Below are 16957 nucleotides of genomic sequence, written 5' to 3'. Positions count from 1 at the left end.
TTGATGATCTGTTATCATTGTATGGGTCTTGGATTGTCTTTGGTTAGAATCAATAGAGACTGCTGAAAACACTTTAGCTTTAACTTCTATTAAACATTTTTCTAACTATGTACAGTATAAGGCTTCACATAGACCAGTTCTCGGCACACTGTCATGTGATTGTAAATCACTGATTATGTCTATATTCTTTGTCTCTATTAAATATACTCTTTGCAGCATCCTACATCTCTGCCTTCATCCTGTTTCACAGGTTGTGGTGGTTTCATCAATCACCCTGACCTTGTTCTCAGCTCTCTGAGGATGTATAAGATACAAGCTTTCTATGTTCTTTCTCAAACATGGTAGTGTAGTCTGTGAATCATCAATTCATTGTTCAGATCATTTTCCCAATCATCTGGATAACTGGTCCATTCTCTGGAGGCCATTTAAGAGTCAGCCACATTTGGAGTCACATGCAGACCAGGTAAGGACAACAGATTTCCTTCTCCAAAGGATATTAGTGAATTGTATGGGTTTTTACAACAATCAACAATGATTTCATGGTGATTATTAAACTTATAATCTTTATTGAATTAACATTTCACCATCTGCAGTGGTGGGATTCAAACCTGTGTCCTCTGCAGCCTTATGACCCAGGAACAATATCAACATGCCAATGCCTTCCCTTGTAGATATGATCCCAGCTGTTGCTACTATTGGACAAGGGGTGGCACAGTGGTAAGCGCTGCTGCCTCACAGTGCCACAGACCTGGGTTTGATCCTGATCTTGGGTACCTGTGTGGAATTTGCATGTTCTCCCGGCATCTGCGTGAGTTTCCTCTGGGTGCTTTGGTTTCCTCCCACAGTCCAAAGATGTGCAGGTTAAGTTGATTGGCCGTGCTAAATTGCCCCTTTGTGGTCAAGATGTGCAGATTGGGTGGATTGGCCATGATCAATGCATGGGGTTAGGGTGGGGGATTGGGCCTAAGTAGGGTGCTCTTTCAGAGGGTTAGTGCAAACTCAATGGGCCAAATGGTCTCTTCTGCACAATACAGATTCTAAGATTGTATGAAATCAGATCCCAGAATAAAACCTGACTTGATAGATCCTAACTTTTGTTTTAAGAAACCCTGGAGGGAGGTTACTTAACAAATTCACATGAGTCTGTTGAGGAACTTTTAATAAAACATGTAATAAATAAAATCTGAATACAAATACAAGAAAATTACTCAAATATTCACAATTCCTTCTCCCTAGCCCTATCCTTATAGACACATACAAATTCAGAACAATGGAATAATTTACCATACCTCGCACATACTCTAATATTTAGGGTAAATTGCACACGGTACTTGTAAACCAATTGGCGAAAGCAAATGATAGATGTGACCAAAAACAGATTCTATGGATTTCTCAGCTATCCATCCAGATACCTGTCACACCATGAGTCAACTGCTCTTACTGAAACTTTGTCTTTCTCGTAAGGGGTTCCAATCTCTACACTCGAAGTGTTTGCCTTGGAATTTTGTCCAAGCAGCACTCATACTCAGGCAGTTTCAACAAAAATCCACCACCAGGTTTTCAATCCCACCTTCCGAGATTCCTTTCCCTGAATCTCTGAGTAAACTCAAATGTTATCTTCCAAGCACAGTTTCAGATCTTTAGCCATGCTGAAGAACAGCAGTGCTCCAAAAAAGTGTCTTTATCCTTACAACCTGCAACTCAGAGTTGCCAGCCTTTCACTGCCCTCTCAGATCTTCAGTGCTTCTCTGGAGACAACTTTGCTTCAGGTCAGCTCCCTGCAGTTCTCTCTTTAATTTGGAGCCTGTTGCTCTGCTCTTTCTTTTTCTCAGATTTACTCAACTATTTCTGAACTCTGTTCTTGTTTTTTGCCTGGGAACTTCTTCAGGAACCTGTTTCTGACCCATTTCCTGATTTGAGATCTTCTTTGATTGGCACGTTCTTCCTGTCCCCTGCCTGTGTCCTCCTTCTTGGGACAGCTTCTCTGCAATGGTACTCCTCCCCAGGTCACCTGGCATGTAGGTCGAGATTTTCCAGCCACACTCACTCCAAAACTGGAAAATCTTGCGCAAAGTCAATGGACCTTTGCATAGTCTGCTCTCTGCCAGTTATGATTCCCGTGGTGTACAGGATGAGAAAGTTCCCCGTAGTTTCTGCAGTTTATTTCTATTTTTTCTCCTTTTCTCCTCTGCTTGTGTTTTAGGACAGGTTCTCAGCTGGTCTCCCTAAGTTTATAGCAGTGGTAGTATTTTTTCAAAACCTAACCTTCATGATTTATGTTGGCAAACTCTGGGCTGTTGATGATGAGGTCTGAAATGCCAAGACTTCTGAGGTGGGATAATGAAAACACTGACTCTCAATCCATCTGGAGAATTGTCAACAACTATAAGGAATGTCTTCCCTTTGAGCTTAAAAAAATGTGTTTCAAGCGTTTCCTGTGGCCTGGATGAAAATGAAGTTACCATTACACCAGTGGTTCTATTTGTTCCTGGCAATCGATCACACAGATGATGCAATTTGAAATAATTTCTTCTAGAGATTTTGAGATCCCTAGCCAACAAACGGAACTTCAAGGTCTAGCACAACACTTTGTAATGCTCACATATCCCTATCCCTTTCACTGAAGGACTGTAGGTATCACTAATTCACAACACTGAAATGTCATTGTTGCTTGATGTTTTTCTTCAGAATGAACTTATTTAAAATGTATTCTGGCCAGCTTTTTATGCAGTATTCCTGAATTTGAGCACATTCTTTATCCACTTTTTGTACCTGTCGCATTTGAGTCAGCTTCTGTGTTGTTGCCATCATCAGCCAGGACATCGAGTATGAAAGTTAGCAAGTTATGTTACAGCTGTATAAAACTTTTTAAGTTAAGTCACATTTGGAATATTGTGTGCAGTTCTGGTCGCCACACTACCACAAGGACGTGGATGCTTTGAAGAGGGCGCAGAGGAGGTTTACCGGGATGATGCCTGGTCTGGAGGGTTTTAGGTATGAGGAGAGGTTTGATAAACTTGGATTGTTTTCACTGGAAAGACTGAGGCTGATGGGACCTGACAGAAGTCTACAAAATTGAGAGTCACAGATAGGGTGGATAGTCAGAGGCTCTTACCCAGGATGGAAAGGTTGATTACAAATGGACACAGGTTCAAGGTGAGAGGGGGTAAGTTTAGGGAAGACATGCGGGGAAAGTTTTTCACTCAAAGGGTGGTGGGTGCCTAGAACTCACCACCAGTGGAGGTGGTGCAAGCAGGCATATTAACAACATTCAAGGTTTATCTTGATAGACACACGAACAGGAGGGAGAGGAACTGTGTATTGGCACAGGCTTGGAGGGCCAAAGAGCCTTATCCTGTGCTGTATTGTTCTTTGGTAGAGATATTGTGGTAGAACACCACATCTTCAACAATATTTATGTCTTCTTGTTCAATCAAGTTTGTCTCTCTTGTTCTTGTGCTCAGGTTTATCCATCTGTTTCTTACCTAACCAGTGATTCCTTCTTCACTTGCAATTTATGAAAAATCTTCTGCCTGGTTTTCTCAAGGTTTTCACTTGATTTTGTTCAGTTTTGGTGCTCCCAATTCAGAACATTTGTTTCAGCCTTCTCAAGATCTCAAAATAAGTCTGGAAATTTCGTCCTGAATTCTTTTGGTTTGTCTTGATTTCCAAATTCATCTACTTCACAGAAAGAAAATTATAGCACAAGAAAAGGCCCTTTGGCTCTTCAAGCCTGCACCGACCATGCTGCCCAAGTGAACTGAAACCCATTATCCTTCCGGGGTGCTTATCCCTCCATTCCCATCTTATTTGTGTATTTATGAAGATGCTCCTTAAAAATCACTATTGTATCTGCTTCCTCTAGCAGCGAGTTACACCCACTACCCTCTGTGTAAAAAAAACTTGCCTCATACATCTCCTTTAAACCTTGCCTCTATGCCCCCTAGTAATTGACTCTTTCACCCTGGAAAAAAGCTTCTGACTATGCACTCTGTCTATGCCCCTCATAATCCTGTAGATTGAGGATCACCCCTCAATCTCCATTATTCCAGTGAGAACAAGCCAAGTTTCTCCAAACTCTCCTCATAACTAGTGCTCTGAATGCCAGGCAACATCCTGGTAAACCTTTTCTGTACTCCCTACAAAGCCTCCATATCCTTCTGGTAGTGTGGCAACCAGAATTGAATATATATTCCAAGTGCTGCCTAACTAAGATTCTATGAAGCTACAACATGACTTGCCAATTTTTAAACTCAATGCTGATGAAAGCAAGCATGCCATATGTCTTCTTGACTATCTTCTCCACCTGTGTTGCTACTTTCAGTGTGAACCTTTTAGCTTAATAATAAAGATACTTGGTTTTGGATCATAGAAACCCTACAGTGCAGAAAGAGGCCATTTGGCCCATTGAGTCTGCACCAACCACAATCCCACTCAGGCCCCACTCCCATATTCCCACATATTTATCCACTAATCCCAATAACCTATGCATCTCAGGACACTAAGGGGCAATTTTAGCATGGCCAATCAACCTAACTCGCACATCTTTGGACTGTGGGAGGAAACCAGAGCAACTCACGCAGACACGAGGAGAATGTGCAAATTCCACACAGACAGTGACCCAAGCCAGGAATCGATCATGTACAAGATTTTTGTGATTTATCTTCCTTTATACGGAAGTGTAGTAGTCAACTGTCCCTTGACCTTTAGTTGAATGCCACCTGGGCCAAGGAGTTGTATGGTTGATGACTGAAGGAATTCTTGCTCTAGTTTTGCTGTGTCTGAAAGAACTGAAATTCCTGCTCCAGTGTCTAATATGAAGTTTGTTTTATGTCCACTGATCATAATGTCTGCTGTCCATTGGTTCCCATCTGATTCTACAATTTCTCCCAGGAAAGGCACTTCATTGTCCTTTGTGTCTTCAACTTTTTGAATGCCACCTGCTTTATTTAGTTTCTCCTTCGATTTCTGAGTTAGAAGCTTTTCTGCTGTGGTGTTCAGTGTCCTTTCCTCTTACAGGAATGGCACTTTGCATTTTTGATAGAACATTCTTCGTGCCAATGAATCTTTTCCTGCCACAGTGAAAGCACTGAGTAATGGCGGAAACCGTGTCCTCTTTGCTGTTTCCCTGTTTTTGAGTAGCTTTGCTGCTACGCCTTGTCCTAGAAACTACACTCAGTTTTTCTCTCCATGAAATTTCCGTCACCCCAAATAAACACATAATTTTCTTTTCTCTCTTCTGCCTGCTTTAAACCCTCCCTCAAGCGTAGAAAATCTGATAAAATCTTCTCCAAGACTCCTAAAACGATGCAATCCTGAATTAATTCCTCTTTCACAGTTCTGTCCCTGATATGCAGTTATTTCAATTTTTCTGGGACTCCTTAATGCCACTCCGTCAAATACTGCCTCGATGTCAAGGGCAATCACTCTCATCTTACCTCTGAAATTTTTTGTCCATATTAATGTCCATATTTGGACCAAGGGCTGAAATGGGGTCTAGAGCCGAATACCGAATCACTGCTGATTGCTGAGTTATTGCCAATTGATAGCATTGTCAGTGACAACTTTCATCACTTTGCTAATAGTTGAGAGTAGACTGATGGGACAGTAATTGGCTGGATTGGATGTGTCCTGCTTTAGACACGATTTTACCAACAACTTGCGCCCATTTTCGGGTGGAAAATTGTGGTAAAGTCGGGTGTGAGGCCTTTTATCGTGATCTGCACCCGAGTTCACGCAGATTGCTACTTCACTGAGAATCACGAATGGCGGGGATCCGTTCCACACCCAAATCGGGCACAATGACAATTTAAATGCATTTGCATGCATTTAAATTGAATTAATGAACTGCCAGCCCAGCTCTATCAGCATTTCCCCCTTTACCACTGCGTTTACCAATCCAGAACCGTGCTTTTAGGGACCTGCTGAATAATAGTCTGAGTCAGGTGCTCCAGCCTCTGAAGAGTGTGTTCAGTGTTTGCCACTGATCTCTGACTCAGATCAGTGATGGGGGTGGGGGTGGAGGCAGATCAGATCATTCTCTGGTTGGGGGTGGGGGGAGGAGGAGGAGATGGGTCAGATGTATCTCTGGGAGGGGGGGGCGCTGATTGTTGTCTGGTGGTTGAGGGGGCCGGTCAGATATATCTGTGGCTGAGGGGGGGGGGTCGCTGATCGTTGTCTGGTGGTGGGGGAAGGAGGGGGCTGATCGTTGTCTTTTTTTTTTCAGATTGAAAACTAGTTTTATTGGTTCAACTTACACCTGAATTCACATTTGAACACATTCAGAGTCAAACTAGAACAGTTGTCTACAATTAAATTATAGTTTGTCATCTACCCTTTGCAGCACAGTACAAACCCTGCGACCTAGTCAATGCAAATCCAAATACAGTGTATTCAAATGGCTGAATATCAAAAAAGTACTCAAAACTTCTACACATTGTTATTCTTCAAATAAAAAGGAATGTTACTCTCTCACTTCTCCATCTTCTTCCTCTTCCTCAACTCCTCTGATGTACAGGACATTGTTACACCTTATTAAAACTTCACCACGGTGACCCGCTAAAGTGCCTTCAATATATACTTCTGTATTCGCCAGCTGCATGTTCATATATCCATCGACTGAAACCAAGTAGCCCTTGTATTCCATTCCCCATTTTAACTTCACCATCACTGGTTTGCCAGTTAAGCCATTGAGGAAAGGTTTTGGATTCAATGGTAAATTCCTGCAGGAGGAGAGTCCTCGGGGCCTGGCTCCTCTATCTCTCTCCCTCCGTCCCTCACCATGCTGGGGGGAGGGCTGACCGTTGTCTGGTGGTGGGGGTGGAGGAGGCAGGTCAGATGTTCTTCTGGAGGGGAGGGCAAGTGAGGCCAGACCATCCTCTGGTCTGGGGAGGTGGAGTGAGGCAAGTTTTTTGGGTTGGGGGGGGAGAGTGAGGACAGATCGTTGTCTTGGGAAGGGTGAGGGAGGTGGGCTAGATGGATCTCTGGTGGGGGGCGGGGGATCCGCTGCCACTCTGTGGGCGATCTGTGGGGGAATGGGGGGGCAGAGGTGGCGATCGGTCTGGGTATTGGGGAGTGGATAAGGGGGGCAGTGATATGTGTATGTATATGTGTGTGTGTGTATGTAGCTTATCCATCCACCCCCCCCACTACCCACACATCACTGCCCCCCTAATCCACACCCAGTCCGATCACCACCCGCTCACCGATCGCCCGCAGAGTGGCAATGGACCCCCTTGCATTCCCCCCACCACCACCACCAGAGACCCATCTGCCCCCTCCTTCCCAAGATACATCTTACCCACCTCACACCCTTAGTCCCACTTTTCACTCCTGGGCCACTTTCTCCGCTTTCTGTGGCTCGGGAGCAACCTGACGTGGGTGTACTTTTTCCAATTTTTTTCTAACTGCGCATTCGATCATTCAGGTGGTGCTAAGCCCCGCCCACAGCGCGAATCGGACTGGAGATGGCTGAGAGCACATCGGGGGCGGGGGGGCGCCTAAAAGCGGATTTCTAAGTCAGATGTGTACTACGCCCAGAATCGGCACTTAGAATCAAAATGGTAAAATCGGGCCCATAGAGTCATAGAGGTTTACAGCATGGAAACAGGCCCTTTGGCCCAACTTGTCCATGCCACCTCTTTTTTTTAAAACCCCTAAACTAATCTCAATTACCCGCATTTGGCCCATATCCCTGTATACCCATCAGACTCATGTAACTAAATAAATGCTTTTTAAAAGATAAAATTGTATCCGCCTCTACTACTACCTCTGGCAGCTTGTTCCAGACACTCACCGCCCTCTGTGTGAAAAAAGTGCCCCTCTGGACACTTTCATAACTCTTCCCTCTCACCTTAAACCTATGCCCTCTAGTTTTGGACTCTCCTTCCTTTAGGAAAGGATATTGACTATCTATCTTGTCTATGCCCCTCGTTATTTTGTAGTCCACTATAATGTCAACCCTCAGTGTCCCAAGCTCCAGAGAAAAATGTCCCAGTCTATTCAGCCTCTCCTGATAACTCAATCCATCAAGTCTCAGTAACATCCTAATTAATCTTTTCTGCATTCTTTCTAATTTAATAATATCCTATAATAGGGTGACCAGAACTGTACGCAGTATTCCAAGTGTGGCCTTAACAATGTCTTGTACAATTTCAACAAGACATCCCAACTCCTGTATTCAGTGTTCTGACCTAAGAACCCAAGCATGCCGAATGCCTTCTTCACCACTCTGTCCACCTGTGACTCCACTTTCAAGGAGCTAAGAACATGTACCCCTAGATCTCTTTGTTCTGTAACTCTCCCCAGTGCCCTACCATTAACTGAGTAAGTCCTGCCCTGGTTCAATCTACCAAAATGCATTACCTCGCATTTTTCTAAATTAAAGTCCATCTGCCATTCGTCAGCTCACTGGCACAATTGATCAAGATCCCGCTGTAATTGGAGATAACCTTCCTCACTGTCCACAATGCCACCAATCTTGGTCTCATCTGCAAACTTACTAACCATGCCCCCTGTATTCTCATCCAAATCATTAATATAAATGACAAATAACAGCGGGCCAGCACTGATCCCTGAGGCACACTGCTGGTCACAGGTCTCCAGTTTGAAAAACAACTCTCTACAACCACCCTCTGGCTTCTGTCAAGAAGCCAATTTTGTATCCATTTAGATAGCTCACCCTCGATCCCGTGAGATTTAACTTTATGCAACAACCTACCATGCGGTACCTTGTCAAAGGCCTTGCTGAAGTCCATGTAGACAACATCAACTGCACTGCCCTCGTCTACCTCCTTGGTTACCCCTCCAATGCTTTCTATGGACAGGATACACTTGGGAAATTTTCCATATTGTTGGGTAATTACAACTGATGTAGCTGTACTGGAACAACATGGCTCACACCATGACTAGTTCTAAAACACTACTACATAAATGTTGTCAGGACTCTTTAGCCTTTATTGTATACAGTATTTGCTGTATTCAGTGATTTCTTATCAGGTAATGTGAATTTAATTGACTCAAGACTTTCATCTGTGACAGTGGAGGATCTCAGGAGGAAACTTTAATGGGTCATCTATTTGATAGTTCCAGCTGAAGATGGCTGTAAATTTTTCAGTCTTGTCTTTCAAACTGTTGTGCTGGATTTTGCCGGTTTTGGAAATAGGGATATTTTGGAGCCTCCTCCTCTGATTTGTTGTTTAGTTGTCCACCACCATCTACAACTGGATGTGGCAATATTGCAGAGCTTTGATCTGATCCATTGGTTATGAGATACCTTAGCTTTGTCTCAGCATATTGATTCCACTATGCTTCACCAAGTTGGCACCTCATTTTTAGATATGCCTTGTGCTCTCCTGCACTCGTCTTTGAATCAGGATTGGTGACTTTGATGATAATCATAGTGTGAGGAATATACCTGACCATGGGGAGGTTGTGGTTGTACAGATTGCAGTTGAAGACAATTCTGCTGTTGCTGATGGCCCACAGTGCCAGATATCCAACTTGATTGACTTTTTTGAAGAGGTGACCGTATGTATAGATCAGGGAAATGCATTTGAAGTAGTCTTCTTGGACTTCAGCAAGACTTCTGATAAGGTCCCACATGGGAGACTGATAGTGAAGGAAAGAGCCCATGGGATCCAAGGAAATTTGGCAAATTGGATCCCCAGAACTGGCTGAGTGCAGGAAGCAGATGGGTCCCACAGGGATCAGAGTTGGGGCCATTGCTGTTTGTGGTTTGAATATAAATGATTTAGGTTTGAATGTAGAAGGATTGATCAGTAAGTTCACAGATTATATGAAAATTGGTGGGGTGGTAGATAGTGAGAAGGATAGACTTAGTTTACAGGCGGATGTAGCAGTCAGATAGTTTGATCAGTGGCAAATGGAACTTAATTTGGATAGTGTGAGAAGATACACTTGGGCAGGACAAACAAGACATGGGAATACACAATGAACAGCAGGGCCCTAGGAAGCATTGAGAATCGGAAGGACCTTGATATGCATGTGCGCTGTTCCCTAAAGATAGGAGGACAAGTTCATAAAGTGGTTAAGAAGGCATATGGTATACTTGCCTCTATTAGCAAAGCATAGAGTTTTACAACAGGGTGGTTATGCTAGACCTGTATAAAATGTTGGTTAAGCCACAGTTAGAGTATTGTGTGCAGTTCTGGAATCTGCTTTATAGGAGGGATGTGATAGCATACAAAGAACAAAAACAGCCCGGGAAACAGGCCCTTCGGCCCAACGAGCCCGCACCGCCATTTTAATATTACCAGCCCCCCCCCCCCCCCCCCCATGACCCCTATCTATTGTTTTTATGGCAATCCACATTGAGGGAAACTAATTTAGGGACAATTTATTACTTCCAATCAGCCTAATAGCACATCTTTGGGGTGTGGGTGGAAACCGGAGCACGCGGAGAATGCGCAAACTCCCACAGACACTGGTCCAAGTCCATGTGTCTGCACAGCAAACAGTGATAGTCACTGAGCTGTCGTGTTGCCCAGCATCTGGTCCAATTTAAGCACACACTAACGACATGAAGCACTAAGCCAATCTCGAACATTCAAGAGCAGCCCCAAGTACAACCCATCGCATGTATGCCCCTCGTTGGACAACAAGGCAGACCGACTTAAAACCTGTGAATTAAAAGAGAAAAAACATTATTATCATCCCATATCCTTTTCCATTACCAGGGTCGTCCCACTGTTTATGAACTTTATTTAAAACAATCTCCTATATCCTCCCAACTCTAACCCACTCATGTGCCTGTCTAAGTTACTCTTAAACAAATCTAGCGTGCCTGCCTCCACCACCTTATTTGGCAGAGCATTCCATGTCCCCACTACCCTCTGTGTGAAAAACCTCCCTCTAATATCTGTGTTATACCTCTCCCCCCTCACCTTAAGCCCATGGCCCCTCGTACTGTGTGTCTCTAACGTAGGAAATAGCTTACCTCTGTTTACTCTATCTATACCCTTCATAATCTTATACACCTCTATTAGATCCCCCCTCAGTCGCCGTCTTTCAAGGGAAAACAGCATTGGAAAGGATGCAAAGGAAATTTGCCAGGATGTTGCCTGGGCTGGAGAGTTTCAATTATAAAGATAGATTGGATAGACTGGGTTGTTTTCCTTGGAGCAGAGGAGACTGAAGGGGGGATATGATTTAGATATAGTAGAAAGGAAGAAACATTTCCCCTGGTTGGAGGGATCAATGACCGGTTGTAGGTGTAGATTTAAGGTAAGGGGCAGGAGGTTTAGAGGGGATGTGAGAAAAAGCTTTTTCACCCAGAAAATGGTGGGAGTCTAGAACTCATTGCCTGAAAGGGCAGTGGAGGCAGAGACCCTCATAACATTTAAGATGTGCACTTGCGATGTCCAGGTATATGAGGTTATGGGGCAAATGCTGGAAAATGGGACTTGAATAGTTAAGTAGTTTGTCTTTTACTGGCGCAGATGCAATGGGCCAAAGGACCTTTTTTTTGTGCTGTACACCTCTATTACTCGGTTGTTGTTTCTGGTATCTAGATCGATACAGAACTGTTTTATTCTTATTTAACTTTTCTGTAGTGGTTTGATGCAGCTGAGTCACTTGCTTGTCATTTTAGCCACATTATTGTGGCTTTCGAGTCACATGTAGGGCACATCAAGGACATGAAGGATGGGGCTCCTGAAGGGCATTGGTTAGCAGATAGGCTTTACAACAGCCCAATAGTTTCATGAGCACCATTACTGAGACTATTTATTCCAGATTTATTAATGAATTTAAATAGTCCCTGGGCGGGGGAAGCGGATTTTGAACTCATGTCTGCAAAGCATTGGTCTGGATGTCTGGAATACTAGTCCAGTAACAGTACCAATATGATACTGTTCCTGTATTATTATGTTTATTAAAGAATACTTTCTTCCTGGTTTCTTTGAACACCTTGTTATGAAACTGTTGACAATAGGAAACTGTTGTTTTGACAATCAAAATCGTATTGCTTGGAAAGGCAGTAAGCTGGAAGGATGGATATATTGGGTGACTAGTGGTCCCCTATGACTTAGAACAAGGCCTTTGAAGTCAGGTGTTAATATGATAGAAACCTGCAGGAATGAATGTAACAGAAGTTGGCAACCTTTGCAGTGCAGCTTGCAGACCAATTGCAAAAAAAAAATCAACATGCATAATTTTGTTGGGAAATTATTAGTCTGCAAAAGTAAGAGAAGCAATTTTAAAAGGTAGTTATGCTGAATTATTTATTTACTGTGGATCTCAAAAGGCTGCCTGGGAGAACGATGAAGCCAAGTCCCACAGGTGCCCCTCTGTTATTGGTATTCAAATGTAGGTTCATTACTTTTTAAATGTTATTTTAGCTTCTTGGAATTTGATTGCGTGTAATCTTTGTAATCTTAGCTTGGTTTGGTTCCAATCTCAACAACTTTATCAGTGACTATTGGCCATCACAGATGCTGCTCTGGTTCCCATGACGCAATTGACTGAATCGCTGTTTGCTTTGTTTCCAGGGGAGGCTGAAGAGACCAAGCAAAATATCACCAAACTTAATCACGAGGTGAGGCACAAGACTTCCAACATCTTCAAGACCTTTCACACTAATAAATAATGATAAACCAGTCTATTTCTTCCCACCACGTCCCCCCGCCTACACCCAACTCTGCCCACCTCACCCCACATTCCCTTACTGGATTACAATATTATAAGAGACAGGCATCTTTCTGTTAAGGCTGGTTGGGGTAAGGACTGTCTCTCATAGAGGGAAATGAATTTTGTCCTGCACAGGAGCAATAAGCATAATGCTTAACCAAAACCAACTACTCACCACTCAGCTTCTTCCCTTGTGCTTGTGTCACTTTATTTTATAGGTAGGTTAACTTAAATGTTTTGTTTAACTCTTATTATCTATGTCTCAGATTTCAATTAGCTTTAAATTTAAATGAAAAGTTCATATACATTAGATCAATGTGTTCACTGATTCTCCAATGGTGAAATAAGCCCACAATTTGTCGGAACGATAATTAGAACCTGCCACAAGTACCTGGGCCCTAAACAGAATGGCACAATGGGTTGTTTAACAGGGGCACATTTAGGACCAATTGTTTCATCCTGATAGCATAGAGGTAAATCTTGTGATGGTTGGACGGAATGACGTGGTCACGTTTTATTTGATTGCTGATTTTGTGAATCCTTAAATCAATGTTAAGGATGGAACTGTATGTAAGGATTGTCTCCTGAACTTTGTGTGATTCCTTGCCAGTTGCTGGTTCAAGTTGGGTAATTCAGTACAAGCTTAGTTCTCAAAACACTTTTTACTTAATTGAGCTTTTGATGTTCATGGAACAAGTCAGTAAAATGATATTTTTGGACTATTTGTGAAGCGTTTGCATATTTTATTAATGCTGAGCCCTCCAGGTCCAAATGGCTATGGCAATCATAGTGTTGTTTATTTAGCAAAATGGGTGGGAGGTAGAGACACAATGATAATCAGCAGTTAAATATTTTTAATGAGGATCTCTGTAGAGCAACACAAAAACCCAGCAATTTATGGCAGGGATTATAGAATCTATTCATGTTATAACTTCCTGGAACTTCTGTATACAATGACACAGAAGGCCCGAATGGGAAGTAACATGGTTGATTACAGAATGCAATGTAAAACCACTACCGTGGTGTACACGCACTAGTCCCTGCCTGGGGACTACAGTTCAGCAGGCCCAGTCCTGGGCCTGCCTTAGAAAAGGCTCAGGTGATGAGTTCCAGCTGGGCAAGCCACTGCCTGTTAGTTTAAATTTATTTATTAGTGTCACAATAGGCTTACATTAACATTGCAGTGAAGTTACTGTGAAAATTCCCTAGTTGCCACACTCCTAGTTGCCTGTTCGAGTACACTGAGGGAGAATTTACCATAGCCAATGCCCCTAACTAGCATATCTTTCAGACTGTGGGAGGAAAACGGAGCACCCGGAGGAAACCCACACAGCTACAGAGAGAATGTGTAGACACCACACAGATACCCAAGGCTGGAACTGAACCCAGATCCCTGGCACTGAGGCAGCAGTGCTAACCACTGTGCCACCATGCCACCCCTTTCCCTATTATCAGGGGAACTCGTACTCAATAAACCCCAAAGAGAGATCAGTCGGTGATTCCCTATGGACCTTGTGGGGTTATCACACTGCATTATATGAGTGAAAGTTTTCAGCAACTTCAGGGCCATTATTTAGATGTCATGATAATTTTCAATTTTTTTTATTAGTCATCTACAGGACTTTAGTCTCTTTTGGACTTTAAACCCAATGTGGATTAGTCTTTCATTTTACCTGCATGAACACATTTTAAAATGGATACCACCTTAATTTCAGTGAATGCATCATGTTAGGCCATTTCCTTGCACTCAAAATGTTCTAATGTGATTTGTAATTACTAATAATCTGCTTCAGTAGTGGGATTCTTTTATCTTTGTAGATGTCGAATCTCTCACAGCAAGTCACCCAGCTAAGTAAAGACCTGCAAGATATGATGCAACTCCTGAAATCTTTGACATCCCACAAGAATGTCCCTCCCACTCCAGAGCTATCACAGAACCCCAGTCTTGCAGCCATCTACAGCAACAGCAGTGGATTCAGCAGCACAATCCAGTCACAGGCTCCCGCTACAGTTCAGACTTTGCCCACTTTGTTGAGACCTAACTTTCAGCAGAGGGGTTCGTGGCCTGATAGCAACCCATATCCCCCACGGTCATCAATATCAAATCTGAACAGCCCATCAGGAAAGGTACAGACTATTCAAGCCTCGTTATCTCTGGACTCCCTTTTAATGGAGTCATTCCAGCATACAGATGATGGAGGTAGTGAACCTGTCCAGGTTCTGAATCAGTCCACAACTCTGGAGGCTAACCAGTTAACTCATGAACAATTTCTTCATGAAGATTTAATGCACCTCGTCTCTTCACCCCACATTGCATCAGACAATTTACAGCAGGCCAGACAACCCAGTGAACACAATGCCAGACCAAACAAGGCACCGCTGGCAAAACTCTCCCTACCTGCAGATGCTGATTGCTTACCAGATACGGTGGCTGAACTCCTAAGCCCCTACAGCATAAGGTTAACAAGGGAGCCACAAAGGCCAGAAACATGTTCCTTTGAATTGATAAGGGCATGTACTGAGGACTCTAGCAGTGATTCGATTCAATTCATTGATGATGAAGGGACAAATGTATAAAGATCTGAGACTGAAGAAGGATAAAGTTTGCCATATCAGTGACACCAATACTTTCTTTAGAAAAACTTGTTGTTTTGGTCCTGAATCTAAAAAAAAAGAAACTTTTTTTTGCTCTGGGAGACTAAAAAGTGGACGCTTGTTAGAAATGTCTGATATTTGGAGACAACTTGCAAGCTATGGAGCCTATGAACTGATGCAAGAATGTGCAACCTGATAACATTAACTTCAACAAGTGAATAGATCACACTGTCATGGATGCCTTTCAAGGAACAAAGTTAGTGTAAAATATAGAATGGAATACAGGCATGATCTTTTAGCGATTTGTTTCTATGCATGTATTCTTTTGAATGAGCCAATGTGTATAAATACAGAATACAAATCCGCTATAAAGTGTTGGAACTGGCTGATTATACATAACAGAAAAAGGACTTATTTTTCTACCTTTGTTACATGAAAGAAAATCTTTATACAGATTAATGTTTCCTTTCTTTGCATAATGAGACAAGCATGTTTATTAACCAGGTTTAAAAGATCAAATTAGTTGCATGTAATATATACATATATATATTTATGCATGATGCACATGGGTCTAAGGTGGCATAAGCAGGGAACCTTGCAACTGAATGTGTATTTATTAAAGGTGATGCACTCTGAGAATTAATTTCTAGTCCATTTGATTCAAGTTTAATTTTAATGCTACAGTAACAGCAGTGATGGGAAAGAGCACACAAAACATATGCCACGCGGGATATTTCAACCACGCATAGTACTGGATTTGTTTAGCTGCAAATAGGCCAAGGTCAACATGTGTGACTTGCCATTTCATTTGCAGCCTGCTGCTCCAATGTTTATAAAGATAATACATTGGAGGTTGAACAAGATAACTTGACACTGAAAATATTCTCATTGCTTTGATGGATGTTGCAAGTACCGAATTATGTTTGCATTTGTAAGCCAAAAAGTATTCCCAACACAATCTCTACCCTTAATACTTTAATAAAAGTAAAATTAAGAAGTTGAGGATGCGGGTCGGCCGCCAATTCTGCCAGCTGCAGAAGACTGTATTCCCCTGCTGAGGGAGCAACAGCTCAGGGGCCAGTGATTTTCTGTTCAGTGGGCACATGTTCAAACCTCACTGTATTCGAAATTAATTAACTCCACTCATGGATCGGTCTGTCTCCTGGTTTATTCACCTGGTGTTGCAGCACCAATCAATACATTGCACTTGTTGGAAGATGAAAATAACTTTGCTGAGAATTTTAAGAAAACATCTGTCTGATTTTCAGTTGGGCACCTCACAGCTAGCAGACTCAGCATTTCAGTTCAACATTTTCCAATCACAGCCCCTGCTTCATGTTTCTGTTTTTTTTGTTTCTGGACTGAAATTTTCGCAGCTATTGGTAATGATTCTGTTTTTCCCATTTACATCTCTCCTAAATCCAGCTGTTGTTTCTTTACTTATCCTATTACCATCCCCTTTAGACCTGTATCATCACCCTTTTTCTCATTAAATCTCTCTTGACATCTACCCAATCACATGCAGACCTTCCCTTTTGTGCTTTACCCTCCCACTGCCAGTTTTCTCGACCTCTGCGATATTTAAAACTTATTACGTCGCTAACTTTTTCCAGTGCTAATGAAAGGTCATCAACCTGAATCATTAACTGTGGGCTGGATTCAAACAAGTAAAAAGCAATAGATCTTGGAATAATTTATTAATACTTGCTACCCT

The 16957-nt window shown here is 42.6% G+C and overlaps 2 protein-coding genes across 2 annotated transcripts in view; one reads left to right on the top strand and one right to left on the bottom strand.

Annotated features, from left to right (window-relative positions):
• Window positions 1-15825, top strand: part of kcnh3 (potassium voltage-gated channel, subfamily H (eag-related), member 3) — a 547160-nt gene extending 531335 nt beyond the window's left edge. The window contains exons 14-15 of the mRNA XM_080198480.1: window positions 12510-12556; window positions 14467-15825. Coding sequence (XP_080054606.1) covers window positions 12510-12556; window positions 14467-15225 — 806 coding nt within the window. The 3' untranslated portion in view covers window positions 15226-15825. The remainder of the gene's footprint in view (window positions 1-12509; window positions 12557-14466) is intronic.
• Window positions 6440-9423, bottom strand: LOC145349735 (small nuclear ribonucleoprotein F-like). The gene is made up of 2 exons (XM_080198270.1): window positions 9416-9423; window positions 6440-6722 (listed from the first exon to the last, which is right to left on the bottom strand). The coding sequence occupies exons 1-2, from the start codon at window positions 9421-9423 to the stop codon at window positions 6464-6466; spliced, it is 267 nt and encodes an 88-aa protein (XP_080054396.1). The 3' UTR covers window positions 6440-6463.
• Window positions 15826-16957: the final 1132 nt, after the last annotated feature.

The sequence above is a fragment of the Carcharhinus amblyrhynchos genome, chromosome 11, assembly GCF_965287045.1.
Source record: "Carcharhinus amblyrhynchos chromosome 11, sCarAmb.v2.hapA, whole genome shotgun sequence".
Classification (NCBI taxonomy): Eukaryota; Metazoa; Chordata; class Chondrichthyes; order Carcharhiniformes; family Carcharhinidae; genus Carcharhinus; species Carcharhinus amblyrhynchos.
Note: the sequence above shows the minus strand (reverse complement) of the source record. Positions and strands in the feature narration are given on the sequence as shown.